Source organism: Bacillus rossius, chromosome 15 (assembly GCF_032445375.1).
Source record: "Bacillus rossius redtenbacheri isolate Brsri chromosome 15, Brsri_v3, whole genome shotgun sequence".
Classification (NCBI taxonomy): Eukaryota; Metazoa; Arthropoda; class Insecta; order Phasmatodea; family Bacillidae; genus Bacillus; species Bacillus rossius.
In genome coordinates, this window is record NC_086342.1 from 18,242,221 (window position 1) to 18,266,142 (window position 23,922).

The 23,922-nt window shown below is 38.7% G+C and overlaps 1 protein-coding gene across 1 annotated transcript in view; it reads left to right on the forward strand.

The window, feature by feature from the left end:
- The window catches only part of LOC134539518 (myotubularin-related protein 10-B), a 55,458-nt gene extending 31,536 nt beyond the window's left edge, over positions 1 to 23,922 (forward strand). The window contains exons 3-10 of the mRNA XM_063381606.1: positions 1,407 to 1,531; positions 3,314 to 3,448; positions 4,757 to 4,918; positions 6,131 to 6,276; positions 14,612 to 14,758; positions 15,702 to 15,874; positions 19,755 to 19,925; positions 23,249 to 23,922. Coding sequence (XP_063237676.1) covers positions 1,407 to 1,531; positions 3,314 to 3,448; positions 4,757 to 4,918; positions 6,131 to 6,276; positions 14,612 to 14,758; positions 15,702 to 15,874; positions 19,755 to 19,925; positions 23,249 to 23,713 — 1,524 coding nt within the window. The 3' untranslated portion in view covers positions 23,714 to 23,922. The remainder of the gene's footprint in view (positions 1 to 1,406; positions 1,532 to 3,313; positions 3,449 to 4,756; positions 4,919 to 6,130; positions 6,277 to 14,611; positions 14,759 to 15,701; positions 15,875 to 19,754; positions 19,926 to 23,248) is intronic.

Here is a 23,922-nt window from a genome sequence, read left to right on the forward strand (position 1 = left end):
TAGACAGAATAAGTATAATGAAACATTTAAACTTTATAAATGTGAAATAAGAAATAATGTACCATCTTCATTAAGAAACATAATTTGTAAAAATAAAAACAGTAAAACAGAAATAAATCTGAAAATGAAAACTAAATATCTGTCTTTATGAATAGCATTTTACTACAGGAAAATAAAAAAAGTGACAACTGTTGAATTTGCCCCTAATATCTGCAAATCTTCATATTTAGTTGAGGTGTTGGTCAGTTTTGTGCAGAGTTATATGGTGATGCCAGTGAAAAAAAGGTGTTTTGTTTCCAATATCTTTGAATCCTCTATTGCTGTTGATATATGTATACAAATTTCAATTTATTGTTCATGAATTAATTTAATTACAAAATAATTTAGAAACTTTAATAATCTTTTTTCTCTATTAGCCAAGAGTCATTTGTTTTGTGCAGTGGATAAAAGTATTTGTATAGTTTGTTACGTTCCACAGTAAAAACAATTAGACTCCTGATTATCCAGGTGCAATTTATCTGGTCTGTGGGTTAAACATAACTTATATCTTCCATAAACCACAAGCACGAAAATAATTTTAGACCTTTTATTTGCATACATAAAATACAATGCGATGAAGCAACAAACAATATTTTCGTCTTTCCGCAATAACTATTTGCTTCCATCATTTCATATTTATTTCTGATGATGCCCTAGAGTTCATCGAACATCCCGCATATCAGTTTGTCAGCAGCAGCAGCAGCAGCAGCAGCTCTGGAGAGATAACCCCGAAGCTTCCAGGGATAGTTTACCCCATGAGCACCAGGATGTGCTAGTAGCAAATAATGGCAGAAACACATTTATTAATCAACAAAGTGGGGAATTATATTAACAGATAAAAAAATCTTTCTAATAATATAAAATGTTTAAGTTAATGGTTTTTAAAATCTCATTAAAACAATAACATGATTGTTTTGTAACTCAGAAATGTTATGCCCAAGCCCTAGTATGTAAACAATGTGGTATGCGAATTTTTAATTTAATGTGAGATTGTTTAAACTCAATGTTGTTCAACAGTTTATTTAAATGTAGTCACTGAAAATTAATTTGAATGGGACTAGTAAATTAATTAAAATGGTACCCAGCAAGGACACTTAACCAGATTGTAGAAGCAATTATTTTTACTAAAATACTTTCTCATTGGAAAAATGTGTTTGATTAGCGCTCTTGTTTTATAGGTCTAGATGTAGACATAATTGGATTAAGTGTGGTGCACATGTTAATGCTTGGTTTGAATAGTTTCGTGGGCACTGTCAAGTATATGTGCCTTTGCTAGTTTTTGTTAGTTTGGTATTTGATTAAAATCTATATGTTATTAATCAGGTTTATTTAAATAACTTTTTAATGGCAGAATTCAACATTTTCAGAACATGAGAGTGTTTACCTTCAGCTTCAAGTTCTCACCAGTTGGACACGGAAAAAACGTAACGAATGCTTTACTTCATTATGCATTCCCAAAAAGACACCAGCTACTCTTCGCTTACGACTTCAGGTTGGTTGTTGGAACAATTGGGAATGATTCCATACATTCTCACGAAAATATGAACTGAGATGAATTTTGCTCGTACCTATTTTATAATATACATTCATTTGATTTATCATGTTTTGAGATTTCCACCGGCGGGATTCCTGGTGCCCCCTCAATTCCGTTTGATCTTCTACATGCAGTTACGAAATGTGTTCACATACCAGTAACTAAGTTGACTGTATCACAACAGGTGTATCATATTGTTTTATATTTCTGGGATATTATTCAAACCTTTTACATATGGTGATGTTTCAAAATCCAATGTGTCTTGCATATAATTGGAGAAATGGAGCTCTTAATATTCCTGTTTTACGAGTTTTGCTTGTCAACTCTTGAATATTTTTTATTGGCCTATGCAATGTGATCAATGAGACAAAGGATTGGAGTAGGAAAATAATAAAAAAAAGTAATTGCGTACTTTCCCTAACGTAGGATCAAAGGGTTAAGTAATTTAAATGATAGATTAATATTCAGTTTTATTTCTGGTTTGAAAATAAAAATGAATTCATGCAAACAAAGAAAAATCCGCAAAATACTTTTGTTATTTACGATTAGTTTTAAAAGTCAAAGTATAGACATTTCATTGGTTGTGGTACTGACGTTAATTCTTATCATGATTGCCAGCTTTATTTAAATTCAGCACCACAGTATCATAAAATTTGTAAGTTAAAGATTGAATACATAATAATTTGTGTTATTATATAATGCTTTAAAATTAAATAATAAAGGTTACACAGATTTTAGTATTTCAACACTATGTAGTGTCCTACTACATATTAACAGAATAAGAAACCTACTGTGTGACTAGTTAAGGGTAATGTATTCCCAATATTTCCACATTTCACACGACATTGTAGCGATTGTAATGAGAGAAAATTCCAATGACCATTATGTACAACAGTTTTAAAGAAATGTAGCCACGTATAGCTACAGGTATTCCACATAATTGAAAACAATTTTAAAGTGTAGAAAATTTTTTTGCTTGATTGGAAATGAATAAACAGTTTGCCCATAAATTTAAAATAATGCCACTTCTGCAGTAGTATCTTGGTCAGTGAAAACTGGCTCAAGAAAAAAGATGCATTCTGCAGGCTGTGTTATCTGGTCACATACAAAGCGGAAGGTGAGGTAGTGAGCAAAAGTGGTGAAAATTAGCACATGTAAAAAAGTTTTGATAAAAAAGTGAATGAAAAATAAAACTGAATTGGACAGTCATTCTCAATACAGTAGGCTATGATCTTGTGGAATTGTGAAGACATCACTAATAAAGTGGATGTTTTAATGAAATAAATAAAGGAGGTTTTGAAATTTTAAATATCAATGTCACCTCCAAATATTCCTCTACCTGCATGGAAAAAATAACATTAAAAATATTCTTAAGATATAACATTAACACGACTTTTAATACATTCTTAACCATGTAAATTTTTATTGCATTTGGGAGGCAAGTTAACTTTTAACCAGCTCGAATAATGTGTGAGAACTTAATATTGGCCTCAAGTTGAGTTTGTAGCAATCTGAAATGTCCAGTGTTGAAAAAAATAACTTTGATTCTCACTCTGTGTAATCATAAACATACCATTAAAAATAATTTTATTTTGCAATAAAGAAAATTAGATAGTAATGAAAATTATACGTAGAATGTTTGGATTAAAAAAACAAATCATGAATGTGGATATGCAAATTGCTTAAATAATGCTATAAATATCAACTAATTGTGATATTTATGGTCTACTACTGTTTCAGAGAGCCATATTACAACTGCGGGAAGGAAGTGTGCTTGTTCCGAAGCAAGGCTGATTGGGAGAGAGAACTGATGCACACTGGCTGTGCCGGTTGGAGGTTATCATCTGCCAATCACAGCTTCCAAATGTCCATAAGGTGCTTATCTAAGGTCACATAGTATTCTGATGGGTTCAAAGTGCAACACATTCATCATTAAGTTATAAAAAAGTCCCTGTGTCCACTCTGTAAAGAGATTCTACTGCAACTTTACAAACTGGTTATTTTTAGAATCCAAAGCCATGTTCCTGGTAAAGGATGACTTCCACTGGGCCCTTTCCAATTGGCTCACAAGCCAAATGTCCCTCCTAGAGGAAATAAATGGTGAATAGCGAAAAAGAAAGAAAGAAAAAGAAAAAAAAAAGAAAAAAAAAAAAAAAAAAAACACGAATTGCAAAACAATTTGCCAGAATTTCTTGATGTTGGCCATTTACGGAAAACCCAACTTATAAATCTTTATGTTAGTGCTTTATTTAAACAGATAAATAGAAGCAGTACAAATATGATATCTTAGATATGTGGCTAAAGGCCTTCAGAAAAATACATAATGGGGAAAGATATTAGTATGTATAAAGTTTTGAGCCAACAAAATTACATATTAATATTTAGATCAACTCTAATAGTATTCGGATGATAAAACATTGAAGAAAGGTAAAATAATTACAATACTAGAAACTACACAAAGAAATTTTTTATTCCCCCCTCCTTCCAGTGCTAATAAAGCTACGTAGGGTTATTTTACCTAGTTCCAGTTACATAGTTTCTTGTTTTGATTTAATAACTTATATAGATGCTGTAACGTCAGTAATTGTATTTACAAATTTATTATTTATGTATGCTGTTAGTAACTTAACAAAACATTCAAAATGTATGAAGTTATTATGTTCGAGCGAATGTGCTGTTATCGTAATGCACCTTTAATTACATATTAATGTATATTTGTTGGTATTGGCAAAAAAAGGGAAATATGTCAGAAATATGCGTGTTTAAATTATTCCAAAAAATTTCACAAATGGAAATCTTTCCCACTCGTATCTATATCTGTGAATAATTTGATAGTCAGTTGTTCAAATGGGAATATAAAACAGGAATCCAGACACAAACAGAAGTCTAGTGTAAATGTGATAGATAGATAGAGACAAGAATTTATAGTTGAAACCAGCAAGTATATGCACATTTGTAAAATGTTCCAATATAAAAAAAAAAGCACAAAAAAAATAGTACATACATTTTGGCACAAACTCCATACAAAATTGTTTACATCCTTTTAATGTAATATATTAAATAATGCGAGTAAAATCTTGATTACAATGTCAAGACTATTTTGGGACATTTCAGTGGTGGTGCAATTGACCATATAATCCTGCCTCTAGTGACTGATGGTTGATGGGCATCGCTGTTGTACAGCCTCCCGCAGTGGCTGGTGGTACCGGGCGCCCTGCTGGACTGGCAGCTGGGAGACGCTGCGGGCCACTTCCGGGGCCGACGCCCGCCCGTGTGGACCTGGGGCACCCCTGCCGGGGCGGCCCTCGTGCGGTTGGCCGACATTGACCCCGCCATTCCCGACAGGTAACGCCTCGGCCGGATCCCGACCGTAGGATTGAGCACCTCATCTCTAATTCTGTATTCTCTAAGACCACTTCGCACTACATTATCCCATAAATCATAAATTTGCAGGCCATTTTTCACCCCGTGAAGTCGGGAAGTTAATCATAACCACAGATCCTACTCTCATACGACAAAATTTCCTTTAACTCTACTTCCCTTGTAAAGTTTCTAAAACTACTTATGGACTGAAAATGAGGAACAAGGGAAATTTACTAAATTGCTAAAAAGGCAGGTACTAAATGGATCATGCAGGAAATAATCTTAAGAGGGTTTTATCGTACAGTAGAACTTAGGTTAACCGGGGAGGTTGGGGGTAGCAAGTCAGAATGGATAAATGAATTCAAATATAATTAGGTTGTACAAAACAAATGTACAAGTATTACTGACACTAAATAATAATTGTTAAAAAAATGTGTAAATTAAATTATTCATACTAACCCAGGAAGTAAGGGCAGTTGTTCCGTACCTGTAATCCGGACTAGTATTTCCTCTCATGGGCAATTGTAGTCCGACACTACTTTTAATATGTAGTTTTTAATTATACTCCTATCTGTTCCCATCCCCAATAAATTACACCTTGTGGGCCTGGGACCCAACGCCCTAAAAAAAAATGTAAATTATTTGAGAATCGGCTTAGGGTTAATCAAGGCTTTACTACTAAAACTATTCAATTGCAAATCTCATCCATGGATAGAAAATATATTACCAGCAATTATACACTTATTTGCAATAAACAGTTGAAATGCAAACTTATTATTTCTTATCATTTATGTATGGTAGTGCAGACAGAGATGCAGGGTCGTAGCTACAGTTCAAAATTTGTGAGAGGTAATATTTGAGAGATTTCTGCTACAACATTTTGTTTAAAGTGAACGGTGTTTTACAACAATCACGTTAAGAAATGTAATGTTACGTACACAGTAACAAACAACAATATTATGAGTAAGAAAGTAAAAAGTACGTCATTTTAATGGAATTTTGGGAGGGGATATACTTGATACAGTACTCCCTTAGCGAGAACTGAAAAAATCTTTCTATAAAACAGTTTATTAGTCAAATAAAAGACAATCAAATATTGAATTGTGTAATAGCTGAAGATTTTGTTCATTCATATATTTTCAGCTTGTGAGTTTGTGGTGTGCAGTTAGACATAGACATTTGCAAATGTTCCAGGATGAAGGAGAATGTGATGCTGGAATATGTCCGCAAGTCTCACCCCAACAGGACCCAGCCACTCCTGGTGGACTTGGGGAAAGAACTACCGTCACCAAGAGACGTCCAGGCCAGCTACGCTAGGTTCAGAGAACTCTGTGTACCAGGTATTGTTAACAAATCCTAACTAGCGACAGGACCATCTAGAATTAGGGGGTCGAAGCTAAATCGCCGGGGCCCGAGCACTATGGAGATTGCTATGAAGCTGACAGGGCAAAATTCTGCAAGTTGAATGAATATTGAGATTGTATAAGGTGAAATCACTAAGTATGTGATGGGGGGGAACTGGCAGAGGACTTTTGCACACAACTTTACACTCTTGCATATATTCGGTTTTTGTTGGCGGGCTTCACGTGGTGGCGTGAGGTTTAGGTGAAGCCCAGTCATTCTGCAGGGTTAAACAGGTCATGGCGGTAGGAACCGGCCCATGTGTAACGCCACCCCAACTTTAGGGAGCTCTTAGGCACAGGGCAACGCGGTCGGAGCTCACCACTGTGCACTATGTAACAGGCCATATTCAAAACAAGAAAAACGGTGGATGTTCCAACACGGTGATGCCATATTTTGTGAGGAACTCTTTCACAGACACGGCAGAATGGGTTGGTGCATTGTCTCAGTGAAGGTATTCGTCTTCTCGCACACTCACGTAGGCTGTCAGAACCTTCGTGCAGAAATGATTGACTGTCCACCTCTCGGGTACCCAGTGAACGTAGACAATGCCACGAATGTCGAAAAAGACAATCATGAATTCTTTGAATGTGGATTTGCTCTTCCTGCATGTTTTTGTGCCTCGGCGAGCTTGGGCTCCCCCAATTCATGGATAGCATCTTTGTTTTGGAATCGTAAGTAAAAAACCACAAATCATCAAAAGTAATCACCCTGTCTAACAAACCTGGATTAGTGGTGGTGATGTTTAGGATGTCAATACAATTGTTCTGTCTTTATCCCTTTTGCTCGTGAGTGAGGTTCGGCACCATTTTTGGGCAAACCTTTGAATGTTAAATGATTCATGCAAAATCTATAGAACACTTTCATTTCAGGAAGTCCAGACGATGATTGACGTGGATTAATTTACCAATTTGTACAATATTGTGGTCCGTTTGTAACTTTGAGGGCCCCCCTGGGTGCTGATCGTCTTCTGTCGTTCCACGCCCTTCTTTAAACCACTCAGAAACTTGTGTGTGGGATAAACACTCATTCACGTAGACTTCTGTTTCACGTAGGCAGTTTCCCCTAGTTTAACAATAAACTTGAGGTTAACCCGTTGCTCTGTCTGACCACTTGGCATTGTTCCGATATGTCACTAGTACGTGGACTAATTCAATCAACTGTTACAGTCAAACTGGGTGACCTCAGGGTGGGGGAAGGACCATCAGACAGTCATGTTCAAACATGTTGCGGCACGCTGGCAGAATTTTGGGAACAGCATCAGTCCGTTTATTTAACAGCCACACGTTTACAGAAGTGTGTAAATATTGTTACGATTCACTATAAAACAGCGAATTGCACAAAAACTATTTAATTTGGCGACCGATGTCGCCAGATAGCAAGAGTACCCGATAGCACCACTTACCACCATGCCTTTGTAGAACAACTGACTTCCGGAGGAAGCAGGGCAGCCAACTCACAGCAGCCAAGTAGCAGCGCCACTATCGCCAGCAGCGCGGCGCGCGAGATTCAAAACTCAAGTGTGTTGACCAATGCCAACAATGTTTATAATGTCCGAGGTCTATTTACACGGAAACTATACAATATACATAACATACCGCCCACCTTGAAATCACCGATTTCAACAGTCACAGGGGAGCGGGCATAATTTCACTGCTGGCCGTTTGACAGTGCCTGTGACAGTGCGTACAGTGGCCACTCGTGCCACGCCGTCCGTTCCATGATGAAGATCAACAATGCGCCCCAGCGGCCATTGCAGAGGTGGAAGCCTGTCTTCCTTGACCAGCACCATCTGGTTGGGGGCAAGACCTGACGCCCTTTTCTGCCATTTGCTACGTTGTTGCAGCGTGTGCAGGTAATCCCGATGCCAACGATGCCAGAAATCTTGATGTAGTCGGGATACAAGCTGCCAGCGATGCAAACAGTTCATTTTTACCTGACGTAAATCTGGTTCGGGTATTGTCACTAACGGTTCCAGCGTCAGGAAATGGCCTGGGGTCAGAGGAGTGAAGTCCTTGGGATCCGCACTGAGGGGACACAACGGCCTTGAGTTCAACACTGCTTCAACCTGAGCCAATACTGTGTTTAACTCCTCGTACGTTAGGATCTGCTCTCCTATCACCCTCCTCAAATGGGACTTGAACGACTTGACACCCGCTTCCCATAAACCCCCAAAGTGAGGAGCAGCTGGCGGGTTGAAATGCCAAGTCACACCAAGATGTGCGAGCGATGAAGCCACTGTTGTTTGATGGGAAGATGACGTGAGGAGTAGTTGTAGTTCGGAGAGCTGATTTCGTGCCCCAACAAAATTGGTGCCACAATCGCTGTAGATGTCCGAGGAACGTCCTCGACGTGCAATGAAACGTTTATAGGCAGCCAAAAACACATCTGTCGATAAGTCCGAGGCTAGCTCGATATGTACTGCCTTTGTTGCGCAACAGACAAACACGCATAGATATGCTTTCAGCACAGCAGCCTTGCGAAGACGGGCCATCTTAATCAAGAATGGACCAGCGTAATCAACCCCCGACCTTGAGAACGGTTTTACCTGCTGAACCCGCATAGCTGGAAGGTTTCCCATCAGCGAAGCAACTGATGATGGAGATGCACGAAAACAACGCACACAACGGTGCACAAGGTTGGTGATTGCACGCTTGTCCCCCATAATCCAGAACTTCTCCCTGAGAATGGCCTGGAGTGCTTGTATTCCCGGATGTTGATTAACTTCATGGTAATGACCTATGATCAGTCTTGTCAGGGGATTCGATTTAGGAAGAAGGGCTGGGTGCTTCTGCTCAAAGGGCAGATCCGAATGAGACAGTCTGCCGCCCACCCTAATCACTCCCTTGGAGTCGATGAACGGTAGCAATCTACGAAGTTGTGGGGAGGTGATTTGATCCTCCTTCAATGCAATTAAATCACTTCGATAGCACATGGACTGAACATAACGTATCCAGAACTCTAGGGCAGTGTTTAGATCCTTCGATGACAGCTCTTCTATGGCCTGTCCTTCCAGTGGATGACGACAATTGTTGATAAATCTGAACAAGCAGGCAGTAACACGCAACAGCCTTGTCAACCGACTGAAACGTTCCAATAATGTGTCCAAGTCCCCAGGGGAGATAAAAGTTCCCAATGCCACTACCTTCCTTTCAAGCAGGATTACGTCAGAAGCCTTAATGCACGGAATACCTTCAGGCCACTGGTCCTCAGCCTTCTTCAGCCATGAAGGGCCAGACCACCACAGAGGATGAGATACAATTTGTGCTGGCAGAAGCCCACGGGATCCACAGTCTGCCGGGTTATGTTCCGAACGAACATGCTTCCACCATTCTGGACGAGTTAGCTCTTGAATGTGACTAACCCGGTTTGCCGCAAAGGTCTTTAACTCATGTGGAGAAGAGTTTATCCAGGCAAGAGTTACCTGTGAATCAGTCCAGGCAGTAACCGAACTGAAGTGCAGTGTCGCTCCATAGGCATCAATGACATGGTGAAGCAGGCGAGCCAACGAAAGGGCCCCACATAGTTCTAAGCGAGGCAGCGACTGAACCTTGAGTGGCGCTACCTTTGACTTGGCAATCAGCAAGTGTACCAGAACTGTACCATCAGGGTTGTCAATGCGCAAGTACACAACTGCTGCGTAACCAATTTCGGAGCTGTCCGAAAATCCATGCAATTGGTAGGAACCTCCTGCCTGTCCTCGAATCAGTCGGGGAATGGTAACTGATGACAGTTGTGACAGCTGAGTGTTGAAGTTCTTCCAGTTGCTTAGGATGTCATCCGGTGGTTCAGTATCCCAGCCCAGGTTCCGTGCCCACAAGACTTGGATCAGGTGCCTTGCAAACATACTCAGTGGGGTGAGCCACCCAAGAGGATCAAAAATCCTAGCCAGATTTGACAGGATTGTCCTCTTTGTGGCATTGCCAGAACTAGGCTGTATCTTGTAGGAATATGTGTCCGACACAGGATTCCATTGCAGACCCAAGACCTTAATGACACAATCGTCCGAATCCAATGAAAATGGTTGTGGGATCTCAATATCCTCCACTGGCAACCAATCCAGAAGAGCTTGGTGGTTGCTCATAAATTTGCGCAGCTTGAAGCCGCCTTTTCCTAGGAGTGTTATAAGCTCCCTCTGAATGGCCAAGGCAGAATCAACCGAATTAGATCCAGTGACAACATCGTCAACGTAGACATCTGTAAGTAAGATCTGTGATGCAGTTGGGAAGTGCTCGGTTTCATCCTGTGCCAATTGTTGAAGTGTACGTAATGCGAGAAACGGTGCTGCAGAGACACCATAGGTTACAGTCTTGAGACGATAATCCTTCACAGGTTCAGCATCATTAAACCTCCAAACAATGCGCTGATAATCCTGATGACGAGTGTGTACACCTATCTGTCTGTACATCTGTTTGATGTCACCAGTGAAGACTACTACATGCAGACGAAAACTCAACAATAGGTCAACTATGTCCCGTTGAAGCCGGGTGCCAGTAAAGAGCGCATCGTTCAGCGAAACACCTGAAGAGCTCTTGGCGGATGCATCAAAAACCACCCTCAGTTTTGTAGTTGAACCTTCAGGTTTAACCACACAGTGATGGGGAATATAATACGACTCTGACGGAATCTGTGACTCTGTTACTTCTTCCATGTGACCACTAGCTACATAATCACTCATAAACTCTGAATACATGGCCTTCAATTTGGGATCAGACTTGAGACGATTTTCAAGACGAAGAAATCTGTTAAGAGCCTGCGGCCTTGACGCACCCAATTTCAGAAGAGGTTGCCGAAAGGGCAGTGATACACTGTAACGCCCATCTCCAGACCTCAGATGAGTTTTACTGAACCATTCCTCACATTTGACATCTTCAGGAGACTTGTGTGTTGTCGCAGGAAACTCCTCTAATTCCCAGAACCTTTTTACTACCTCATCCAAAGGAGGGTGTGAAGTGAGAAGAGAGATACACAAAGATGTTGCAGTCAATAATGGGACTTGTGTGTCCACCTGTCCCATCAGTATCCACCCAAGCACAGAGTCCAGAGCTACGGGAGAACCGTCAATTTTGGCCCCAGTAAGGAGTCTAGGAACTAACTCTGCACCAATTAACAGATCAACAGGACCAGGGGTGTCAAATGCAGGGTCGGCAAGTTTCAAATGTGCCACTGCACCACGGACCCTGGCGCTCAGCTTGGCACTTGGCAAATTGGAGGTGATTCTCGAAATTACAAATACATCTACTGCAAACTGGGGGCTCGTGCTACCAACTGGTGCCATAACAATGGAGGCGCATGACTTGGCCACATTCACTGAAGTGTTAGCTAAACCTTGTACTGGTAGATGAGATCTTCTACGAGTAAGCCTCAATCTTTGCAGACAGCTCTCTGTGACGAAGCTAGCTTGGCTGGCAGTATCCAACAGAGCCCTCACGACCATTGGAGTTCCACTTGAATCAAACACGTGTACCTGTGCTGTTGATAATAACACTGTTCTTGCTTCACTTGGTAGAGCGGCAGCAACAGTTGCAGGGTTTGGTTCAATGAGTGTGGTTGAAGCATCCTTGCCCGGACCAGGGTTGATGGCTGTCTGTTGCTCGAAGTGCAACAGAGAATGATGCCTGGATCCACAATAACGACACGATGATGATGAACAATCCTTGGATGCGTGAGATGGTGACAAGCAATTCAGGCATAATTTGTGCTCCTTAGCTATCTTATATCTGTCCTTGGGACTACTCTTGATGAATTTAGGGCACTTAAAAACAACATGGGTACTGTTACAAACGCAACATGATTGTGGAGAGCTGACCAAACTTTTCACAGATTGACGAGCCTGTCTCCAGCTTGGCATTTGGTTCCTTGACTGTGTAGGTCCTGCACCTGGAACATGTGACCGAGAAGCTGTCACAGTTTCCGGGGCCCGACAATGGGTTTCGATAAAGGACAAAAGGTTTTTTACAGTTGGAAGGGCATCGGTTTGAGTAAGCTCCCACTGTGTTTGAAGGACAGAGTCTAACCGCTTGCACAAAATAGGGAGCAAAATCAAGTCCCATTGGTCTACAGGGACATCCAGAGCCCTAAAGGCCAAAAGGTTCTTGTTTACAATGGTTAACAAATTGCGCAGAGCCTTGGGTGAGTCAGACACAGCCATTGGGGCCTTCAAGAGGGCCTCTACATGGACTGAGACAATTAGCCTCTTATTCTCGTAGCGGCCAACAAGAAGCTTCCACGCGACCTCGTAATTCGCCTCAGAGATTGCACCATTCCAAGTGGTTCCCCATTAAGGGCGGTCTTGAGGTAGGCCAGTTTCTCCACTGATGATATATCAGCATTGTTGGCTACCAGGGTGATAAATAAATTAGAGAAATTAGCCCACTGCTGAGGGCTCCCATCAAACTTGGGAAGAGAGATTTTTGGAAGAGCCACACGAGATTTGCTCACCTGAGTAGTGGGTGTGCCTGGTGATACTACCTTGACCTCCTCAATGGCTTCCAATGTTGACATCACTTCGAAATATTTTTCTTCAAAGTCAGCCAAGCGTGCGGTGTGCGCCTCAGCATCGAATCCATCTTCGGTCGTTGCGGTTGTTTCAACAATGACGAAGTCCGTTTCGAACCTTTCTCGGACGCAGTGAAGGTCGCGCGCTGTGGCGCGAAACAAATTTATTTTTGAGCTATCACTGGGAACCATCTGCGCGAGATCAAAGGCTCGCTTAATACGACCTTCAGCAAGACGGATGCGCACCAGCGCCGACTGCCCTTCAGCCATGGTGATTGACTACCAAAGGGTTCAACGATCGTTTTCAAATGAAACGGAAGACATAACCTTAACCTAGAGGTTAGAGTCGTCGAACGAACTAGTTAAAACGTTTCAACCACAGCCGAGACACTGATCACTGCTCCCGCCAACCAAATAACGAGCACTTCAGAGTCACAAACTGTTAGTCAATGTGCGAGAATTCACTTCACATGAGGCTAACAACGCCGCGATAGCACGAACGAAAATACCGGAACTAGATCCGGCCCGGAGGACCAAAAATGTTCATTAACGAACTATAAAACAGCGAATTGCACAAAAACTATTTAATTTGGCGACAGATGTCGCCAGATAGCAAGAGTACCCGATAGCACCACTTACCACCATGCCTTTGTAGAACAACTGACTTCTGGAGGAAGCAGGGCAGCCAACTCACAGCAGCCAAGTAGCAGCGCCACTATCTCCAGCAGCGCGGCGCGCGAGATTCAAAACTCAAGTGTGTTGACCAATGCCAACAATGTTTATAATGTCCAAGGTCTATTTACACGGAAACTATACAATATACATAACACTGTGGGTTCGTAAAGGATAGTCCCAAAATATGCCAATTAATCAATTGTACTGAAGAAAAATGTTGCTTCCTCCATTCACTCGTTTCTCACAATCCACACGCGCACCTGCCCGTGACGGCCTTGTTGTCGCTCATAATAATATGTTTTCAACTTAGACGCGTGAATATTTCTCAATTGGAGTGTAGCCGTGGTTGAACAAAGTAGCATTGTACAAATGATATTTGTAAGCCATGTTATTACCCTGAAATGCCAAATACATACCTCCCTCAAACTATGGATGTCCATTTGGACAATATTTTAAGCTGCATAATGTACATAATGATTAACAAGCTTCAAGTTTGAATCATTTATATGTGGGGAAGAGTTATTCCATTAGAGATCACACCCGTGCCCTTACTATCCATAATTATTATGTGTTGTAATAAAAAAATATTAGTTATGTATATATCTTTATCTATAGCTAGTAAGTAATAAGTTTTACTTGTGTTGTGTGTGGACTAAATACACAAATTGTACCTATAACTACTATGAATATCTTAATGAATAATTGAAGGCGTATAAATATAGTATCTGAATTATTCTTGGCAACTTTTCACTCCAGTATTACTTACCTAATTTCCCAGGAGATACTGCACTACATATGTAAACACCTGTTTCTATTTTTATGTATATTTTACATGAAATTCCCATTCACACAAAGTGAATATAATAATTGTATAGGCCAAAATGCATGACTAGATGTGTAACAATTGAATGTTATATAGCAACTTTTGCAGTTTTTAAAACTACCATAACTATATCCACATTGGTATTCAAAATGATGGATAGCCTACTAATTCAGTAGAATAAAATTACAAAGAAGTTAGAAACTTTGTATGTATATGCAGTAGGATCTGAAGTATAAGAACGTGGCACAGTGTGAGCAGGTGCATTTCCAATTCAACAGATAACTTCCGGCAGTTTTGGTTGCAAGATAACAACTTCTACGGGCTGTTGGACAGCACACGTTGGCTGAGCCACGTATCAGCCGTCCTGAGCAAGTCCCTCGAGGCAGCTGAAGCGATGCTGAGCGGAGTATCAGTAGCCATACAAGGTAACGCAACTTCCCTTTGGTAGCTGCAAGACCACCGAATAAATACAGCAGGTATTAGGGCGGTGGACAAAAATCAAATATAACTAGTTGTCTAACATAACAATAAAGTACTACCAGTGCACAATGGTACAAGTAAGACTTCTGCATTTGGAACACGTAAAACTTTTTCCAGTTCAAGATTGAAGCCACAAACACCAATTAGTACTGTGGTAACACAAAAGGTTTAATGTACTGTATTGGTAAAAAATTAGAGAAAAGTAGTTTACAAATCTTTATTGGATATGACAAGTTAAATTCAAGTGATACAAATGATATTGAATGAATACCGAAATGTGCACTTTAAAATACAGGGTGGCCAATCACCGCGAAAACGGGGAAATCTCAGGGATTTTTCCCTTAAAACCGGGAGATTGTTTTTGCCGATCTGAATATATTTATTTTTAAATTGCAGGGTGTGTACATACATGGAACAGCGTGGGGTGCATGGTGTCAATAGTTATAAATATTTTATTGACATATATGAGTAGAAGGATTGTCATTTTGATAATATATTAAAAAGCACCTGATTTTTTTTATAAATAAAATACATTTTTTTCTTATTTAGACTATGATTAATTTATATTTATTAAAATTTTGTACACTATTCTTAATTCTAATTTATTTTCTATTTTTTAGTTTAGTTTTCTATATAAAGTGTTTTTTTAGTTTTTTTAAACTATTATTTATTATAGATAATAATGTAGACCCTTGCTGCAAAGTGACTGAATTGTGGTTCCTTCAGGTATGACTGTACTCTCTGCTGAGTGCCAATAATTTTTTTTACAAAGAATCAAGCTTCCTCTAGCAATGAGTGAAACACATATTGTATTGTTAGTCAAAGACAGTGATTGTAGCTCCCATGCGGTAGACACCATTGAAAATACATGAGCCAACATGTTTGCAGAGAATGAAGGGCGAGACATGTGCTGTACGGTGGCGAGCCTGGTGCAGTTGCTATTGGACCCTCTATGTCGGACACTTGCCGGCTTCCAGGCACTTGTGCAGAAGGAATGGGTAGCCCTAGGCCACCCGTTCTGCACACGTCTGGGACACATTCATCGGCCAGACAACGAAAAGGTTAGTTTCAGTAAACTTTACTGAAATACACTTCTCCCTTTGTATAAACTTGATGCTGGATTAAATAGGCGTAACTTGAAACCAAAGAACCATACTTTTTGGCAACAGATGTAAGTGGTAAACCAATGTCAGACAGAATAGATTTATAAATGGCACCAACACTAAATAATATTTACCAAAAGCGGTGCAAACATTTAGTGTAAAAAATAAATCAGTTCTAAAATGCCCAAAAGTCACATAAGGTTATTATTCTTGAAATAGTCATTTTGTGACAGGCCCCCCGAGGATTAACGATAATAAACAATTAAACAGAATTATATTGAGCAGTGCAGACAAGCGGTGAGGTTACTCTTGGTACTGGTGAAGAACTGGGGTGAGCTCAGGGCTAAGAAGACATCTTACACTGAACAAATTACCTTTATCTCTATAAACGATTATGTGCCACAGGAAGCTACAGGTAAGACATGAAACACTCTGAATACGTGATGAAAACTAATTATTCAAACTACAATAAATTAAAAATTATTATTAATGTTAAACAGTCCGGCTTCGGTAGACTTCAGTTCGACTTTCTAATGTTAATACCCTTACTAAAATATTAATTATTTAAAGTACATTAAAACACTCCCGGCAATGTTTACCACTAGTTAAAAGGGTGTGGCGCACTGCTGCTACATCGCCCTCTTAATTCCCGTGGTGTTCGTACACCGGGCTTAAAAAGGCCACAGACCTGAATGATGTGAAACTATATTTTAAATGTATAGGCATGGATATACTGATTAAACATCATACACACACAACATATTCTCTGAATAAATTCATCTACCTTTATTTAGCAAATATTTGATAATGAAACATAATTATAAATGTTTTACTTAGAATTAAAATTAAAGACAAAAACATAACTTAGAAATAACTATTCAAAACACAAGTTACTGGTAAAATTCTTATGATCGGGGGAAAAAAAAAGAAATGAAATTACTAAATTGGTGTTATAGAACACAATACAGCAAAACCCCTTATTTGCACTTTTCATGGGGACAAAGTAAAAAAGTGTAAAAAGCGGGAAAGTGTAAATAAAGGGAAAAGTATAAAAAGGAGTACAGTTTACCTTATTTAGAATTTTTTTTCCTTTTGTTTAATAGCACATACTACAATGCAGGTACAAACACACTAACAACAAATTTTACTTTAGTATTTAATCAATTATTAATTTACCACATTTGACAAAAATAAAAAAAGAATGAAAGCCAAAATGTTTTTCTGATTACTTCCTAAAAAATAAATTTGAAATTTTCTTCTGCTTGCTTTTTTGGCTGTTCAAGGAGATTATTTGCCTCTCCAAATTATAAATACAGTTGCAACCGGCAGGGTTTATAACAAATACGGGCTACATACACATTGCTCACAGTAAAAAAATTTTTAAGAAAAGGCCGCAAATTGATGAATGTTTACCGTCAATAGCGCGCCAAACGCGGAGAAAGGTCATTGTACTCGGTCAGCTGCTGTAACGACGCGGCGGCGCATGCGCACTCTATGCTCCGCCCAGACTCATGACGCCATCAGCCGCCAACCAATAGATGCGAGCTTAGCGGAAAAAAATATAAGCTCCACCTCCCGTGTACCAATTTTATCCAGTTCTAATACCAGTTTATTGGTATACGCACCAGTTTTCTCGCTGCCGTGACATGTTCAAGTTTATGTTTATATTATCATGATGTCTTGGTACCAATAATTAATTATTTACGATCCCCAGAAATAAATGGTTAGTTTAAAAAATATGGCGTCAACTGTACAATACTTCCCAAATTATAAAACAGTTACCAAGACACCGCTCATTTTATCTTGTGAAGTTTATGTCTCGTACCAGTATTTCGGCTAAGTTGTGACATAAATACAGTATCAGAACTTACAAGCAGCCATGTTTGTACATTCATGAGTTTACGTTTTTCCCTCGTGCATTTTAGATTGTCTCCTGCTATAATTACTCGTACTTTTACACGCCTAGGCTTAAATTATTACATGTTTAGAAATAAAAGCAACTTTTCATGTTATAAAATATGTATATTTTGCTATTTAAATTGTTCATTGCCTACTAGCTCCACAGTATTTTCTGGTTGTTTATGGTTGTTACGTGACGTAAATAGCGGGATTGATTCGATTTTTGAGACGTAATTCGCGGGAAAGTATTGTATTGGACTATATGGGAACCAAACGGGACCTGAAGAATATAGTGCAAATAACGGGAAAACGTAAATAACTGTAACTTAAATAAGGGGTTTCGCTGTAGTTCTACCTTGAATACCAGTTGATTATATCCACTAGATTCTGAAAAACTAACTTATAAGCGTGACTCACGTTAGATCCTAAAATAAAGGTTTCTGGACACACATATCCATACAATATTTCAACACATTCCAAATGGTGCACAATGGATTGAAGTTATAGAAACAAAAAAACGAGTTTTATTAACCAACTACCTCGGCACTATTTGGTTTCATGGGATCATTCTTAGAGACAATAGGGATGAAGAAACACCCTGATTGGTTAAAGAGAATTAGACAAAAGCAAGAAAACCTAGGACAATGCCTGACCAATAATACTACAGACAACCCAATACTCACATTAATATTTAATAATGTTCAGAATGTCTATAAAGATACCTTTTGTAATTGTGATATGGTTTATTCGGCCTTATCGAAAAATGCATACAGTCAGACACGCTACCACTGAGGGAAGAACCTGTGAAAGGAATGGGGAGGCAGTCACTGAAACTGAAATCGCATGGTGATGGGGAAGAGTGATATAAACCTGGTGCGTAGGGGAAAAGGAAACTACGTATACTCCGATTGGCTAGTAGGGTGGACCGGAAGGGGCTTAAATCAAACAATAATGAAGAACGCTGGAGTTAGTTGAAATAGTTACTGAAAGATATTACTTACAGTAACTTAGAATAGCAGGGAGCAGGATAATACTAATTTCTGGCTATATCTTAATCTCGCAAAGGGTTATCAAAATGTCAAGTACTATTCTGGAAACAGCAGAAGAAAGATTACGTGGGAGGGTATAGTGAGCAGGCAAATTCAAAATTTAAGTTATAAAATCACTATTGACGGCATATAGATGAAGTGGTGTATTGACGTAATTGTAACATTACTTCAAATTTACGAATTATGTGGCTCAATGGCACATTGACCCGGTAGTTCTTGTATACCGTTTAAATTTTGTTTTGTTGCTATGTTCTAAAATCGAGGTTTTGATTCATGAGTCTCTTAGCATTGGTTTACCTAGTTATAATACATGCATCACACCAGCCTTACTTAGGGTGTATAGAGTTAGTACCTCTCACGATACGTGTTATGTTTGCTTATTAGTTAGTAACAGCCACTACATTTGTGTGTCTTACATTCAACATATTGTACACATACATACGTATATGTTCTCTTACATTCTAGGCACCTATATGTTATGTCAATGATTACCTTATTTTAAATGTATCAAGGAAATTACTTTTCACATGTAAAGTACATAGAATGTCTTGTACGTATAAAATATAGTGTGTGCATCACGCTTATCGATGGATACTAGAATTCTACCTTAGTGGAGTATAACTTATGTCCTTTTGCAACTATTATGAATAAATAAGCTTTACCTTTGAAATGGCTTTCCTTACTTAAATGTTGAAACACATAGGGGAACTGTTAACGATTTTCACTGCAATATCAACAAATTGGTGAAAAGTTTGAGCTATTCCTTTAGTAATAAATAAAAATGTATTGTGTATGACATGGGTAGTGCCTTTCTTACAATATCTTTAGTTATACATACCAATAGAGTGTTAATTTGCACAACATAAGATATGGATTGTTATGTGTTGCAGTCATACTTGTTTCTGTTCTTCCTGGACTGCGTGTGGCAACTGCTGGACCAGTGCCCATCGTGGTTTGAATTCACTGAGACATACCTGACAACGCTGTGGGACTCTGCACAGATGACAGTGTTCGACACATTCCTCTTTGACTGCGAGAGGGATCGGACCTTAGCTGCAAACGTAAGGGTGGAGATGAAAATAAACAACATTTACTAAAAGATATACTGTTCTAACACGAAAGTACTTTAAGCATAAATGGAAATGCGGGACCCCCCCAGGAAAAAAATAAAATAAGAACAATTTAACTTCAATTTTTTGAGGAGATTTTGTAATCTTATGTAGAAACTGGCAACCAATTAGTAGAGTCAAGATTTTGTGGTGTTATGTTAAGACAAATTCCGGTGTAAAGAAATAAAGATTTCGGTGTTATATGGTTTTATTTTTTTTGCTCAAAATACCCACGGCAAAATATTCTTGCTTTTCTGTACGACATGCAAATTTATTAAAACAAATATTAATAAACACTAAAACCTCATGATCTAATTACAATTAGGTTCATTTGCAAATTCATAAATTCAAACTTTTAAATAACTACTATAAATTTCACGACTTAATTACAATTACAGTAGAGCTTCATTATAAAGAACACGAAGGGACCAAAATTATGGCAGTTTGTTATAATGAAGTTCTTTATACCGAAATCACAATGATTGCCTGTTTTGGGGTTTTTAACATAACTCGATCTTGTTAAAAAAAGAAAGTAGGTAATCTAATACCATATGAGTGGTACAAGCATAAATTCCTTTAACAACTATAATTTGGGATCAAGATACATACTACATACATACTAGTATGTATATGTACAATACAGAAATACGTAGGTAAGTTGTTTGCCAAAGCAGTAAGCCTAGCTTTGATATCAAGACAAGCTGTTTGCAAAAATGCTGTAATAAATCAAAAATATAAAATTTAAAAGTTAGGAAAAAAGTTTTACATTTTATTGTCTTCCAAACTGGATCGCTGGGTGAGAATTGTGGATAATGGTGATTTGGAGATACCAAACGTTTTAGCCACATCAGTCTTTTTATTTCCTTTATCTACTGCTTTTAACATTTCAAGTTTCACATCAATCACATTTAGTTTCCTAGAAGACATGTTCAGTAGTACGGTTTTTTAAACTATAAAAACAAATGGACCCGACACATGTAAAAATAAGTTATACTCGTAGTATAGCGCCAGCCACGTTTCTCAAACAATAAACAAGGAAACGACCAGAGATGTGTGTGTAGCAATACTTTATGATGTAGAACTTCGCATCGGTTAAACACGTCGTGCGAGCATAGAACAAAGAGTAATATCAGCGAACACCACAATGCTCCGCTTTAGTCGCTACACCAGTTTTGTGCATTAATTTCAACACTAGTCCATTGCAGTCATCTATGGCGCGTATCAAAATAAATAAGATGGCATTGTGTGGGTGAATGGCGACGATTTTATCCGTTTTTCGTTTACCGTGCCGGGCAGAAAAGTGTTCGTTCAAAAGAATAATTATAGAGTATTTTAAAAATTTGAGCGAGAAAATTCGTACTAGTGAAATTTTTTTACGTTACGTTATATGGACGTCTGACGGTACCATCGACATAGTTCGTAGTAATGAATTGTTCGCTCTAATGAAGTTCGTTAAAACGGTGTTTTACTGTACCTACATACACTACAAAATTACACAATTAATCACTTCCAAAGTTACTATTAAGACGGTTTTATTGAAATGCTATCATAGCTAAATTTTCCGCATTTTCCTCATTTTCTGGAGTGAGACATTGTCTTCTGTCACTAACTACCAGCGAGTACCTGGAAAATGAACGTTCTGCATCAACATTTGATGTTGGGAACCAGACTGCTCTTAAACTGGCTTGAGCAAATTCACTGTAGTCCGCTTTAAGGGAGGGAGTAAAGACCTTTGGAACATCAATTTGGCTTGTTTCCGGCAATGAAAGTTCATCCTCAATTTTTTTGAAAGCAACATAGCCATGTATGAATGTATCAATGGGAAGATGGGAAACAGAAGGCAAGTTATGCAGAGACTTCTGTAGATTTGCATCTTCTATGCTAACCCTACTCACATTTCTTGGGTTGAACAGTAAATTAATGGCATTAAAGACTCTTAGACAAGGATGTCGTTTAACAGATGAGTTTTGCCTCAAACATTTATGTTTCTCACTTGCGACATGTTTCACAAGCGTATCACGTCTCGTAGTCTAGCCTTCAGTTACAGAATTTTCACATTAAAATTTATCACTGAAATAAAATCCTTCGCTGGAAAATTCTTTCGATAGGTCACTGGCAGAAACTTTCGTTGTAGGCATTATCAAAAAATTTTAATCTCAAAGGAAGAATTTAACTTCTTAATACGCAAAAACTTGTCGTGCTGGAAAGATCAAAACAATGGAGAATAGATGCGAATACAAACGCATACCGAATACCAACATACGTACGTGAAAATTAATACCGACATAAACATGTACTATTTATTATTTACAATCGTTACATTAAGCAGGGTTAATTTTATTTCGTACCCTACGTACTTTATTTAAAATAAACAGTAAACGCAATGCGCTTTAGTGTGTAATATTTTAATGATTAAAAACGTAATCTTAGAAAAACATATTTTGGACGTTTGTTATTTTTGTATTTACAGAAAGTGAACGGCGGCCATTGTATCATAGTTATCAACATCTTAAATTATTATGGTACACAAGATTACCGTTTAAAGAAAATATTACGTTAATTCCGAGACTTCATTTTAAAATCTATAATGAATCACCGTCGCATATAATATATATGGCTGCTAGTTATTGTCAGAAATATTTGATTGTGCTGAAGATAGTGAATTGTCCTTACAGAATGGAAAAAAAACGTAAATATAATCAGGATAGACGAAATTTCGTAACATATCGCGGATTTCGCACAATTTAGTGTTTTCAAGCAGTTTTCAGTATTATTTCGTTTTATCGCGCATTACCATATAATCGTGCCTCTACCAATTACATATCGACCTATTTCGCCACTCAGATCACAAATGTAATACTTCCCTGTGATAATGCAAACAACTATTCTAATTGGTATGAGGAACTGTATGACTTTCAACTCCTTTGCCTAGCCTACCTCAATGGAGGAAAAGTTAAGTTAGGTACAAAACTTTCCACCAAGTTGTATTAACAGTAATAAACCTAGACTCTAAAATTTTAATACAAATGGTAAACTAGAGAGTATTTTATGGAATAATGTATTTATATTAACTCAAACTTATTGAATCGCAACTTGTTTTAGATGTAATAAGAAAAATAATTTAATGCGAAGTTTTCATAAAATATAGTTCAGAAAGTGACTACAGATATATATAATAGAATACCTAAGTATTGTATACATACAAGGCATTCACAATTGAACTACATTACACATATAATGTAACGTTACTAATTGATGTATCATTATTGGCACAGGAACCCAACAACCCAATGATCCTCCGGAGCGTGTGGGACTGGGGCGAACAGTTCCTGGAGAAGGACATAGCGCTATTCTACAGCCCGCTGTTCGTGCCAAGCGAGAGGGACCTAACCTTGGTCCCTGTGCGTACCGGCCCGCCGCACATGTCCGTGTGGAAGCAGTGCTATTTCCGGTGGATGCGACTGGTGGAGATCCCGGGCGGGGGCATGCCCCAGCTGGACTTGCAACTCAGAATACTTCTGTCCGAGATCACATCTCTACGCAGAGGTTTGGCGGAGGGATCATACGAAGAGCTGTCTCCCAGACCGTCCGTCGTGTCACCAGGGCTTGGTTCATTCTACCCGTTCGGAGGAAGCGGAGGGCGTCACGGGTCACTGCTGGCGAGCACCCTGACTCTAGACAACTGTTTCGGGGCTACCGAGTCGCTGATAGACTCGCAATCCTTACTTAATGCGGACTAGCAACCGAATGTGCTGTTCATCCTTTGGAAATGGAAGGAGGTAGATCTGTACAATTTATTATCTTTCCAACTACCAAAATGGGGAAAGTACAATCAACAAGCGCATATTGTAAAAGAGAATGAACAATTGTAATAATACTTGCTCGCCCGACGTGGAAGATACATTTTGTATATATATAAATATATATATAAAAATATTGTCGAATAACA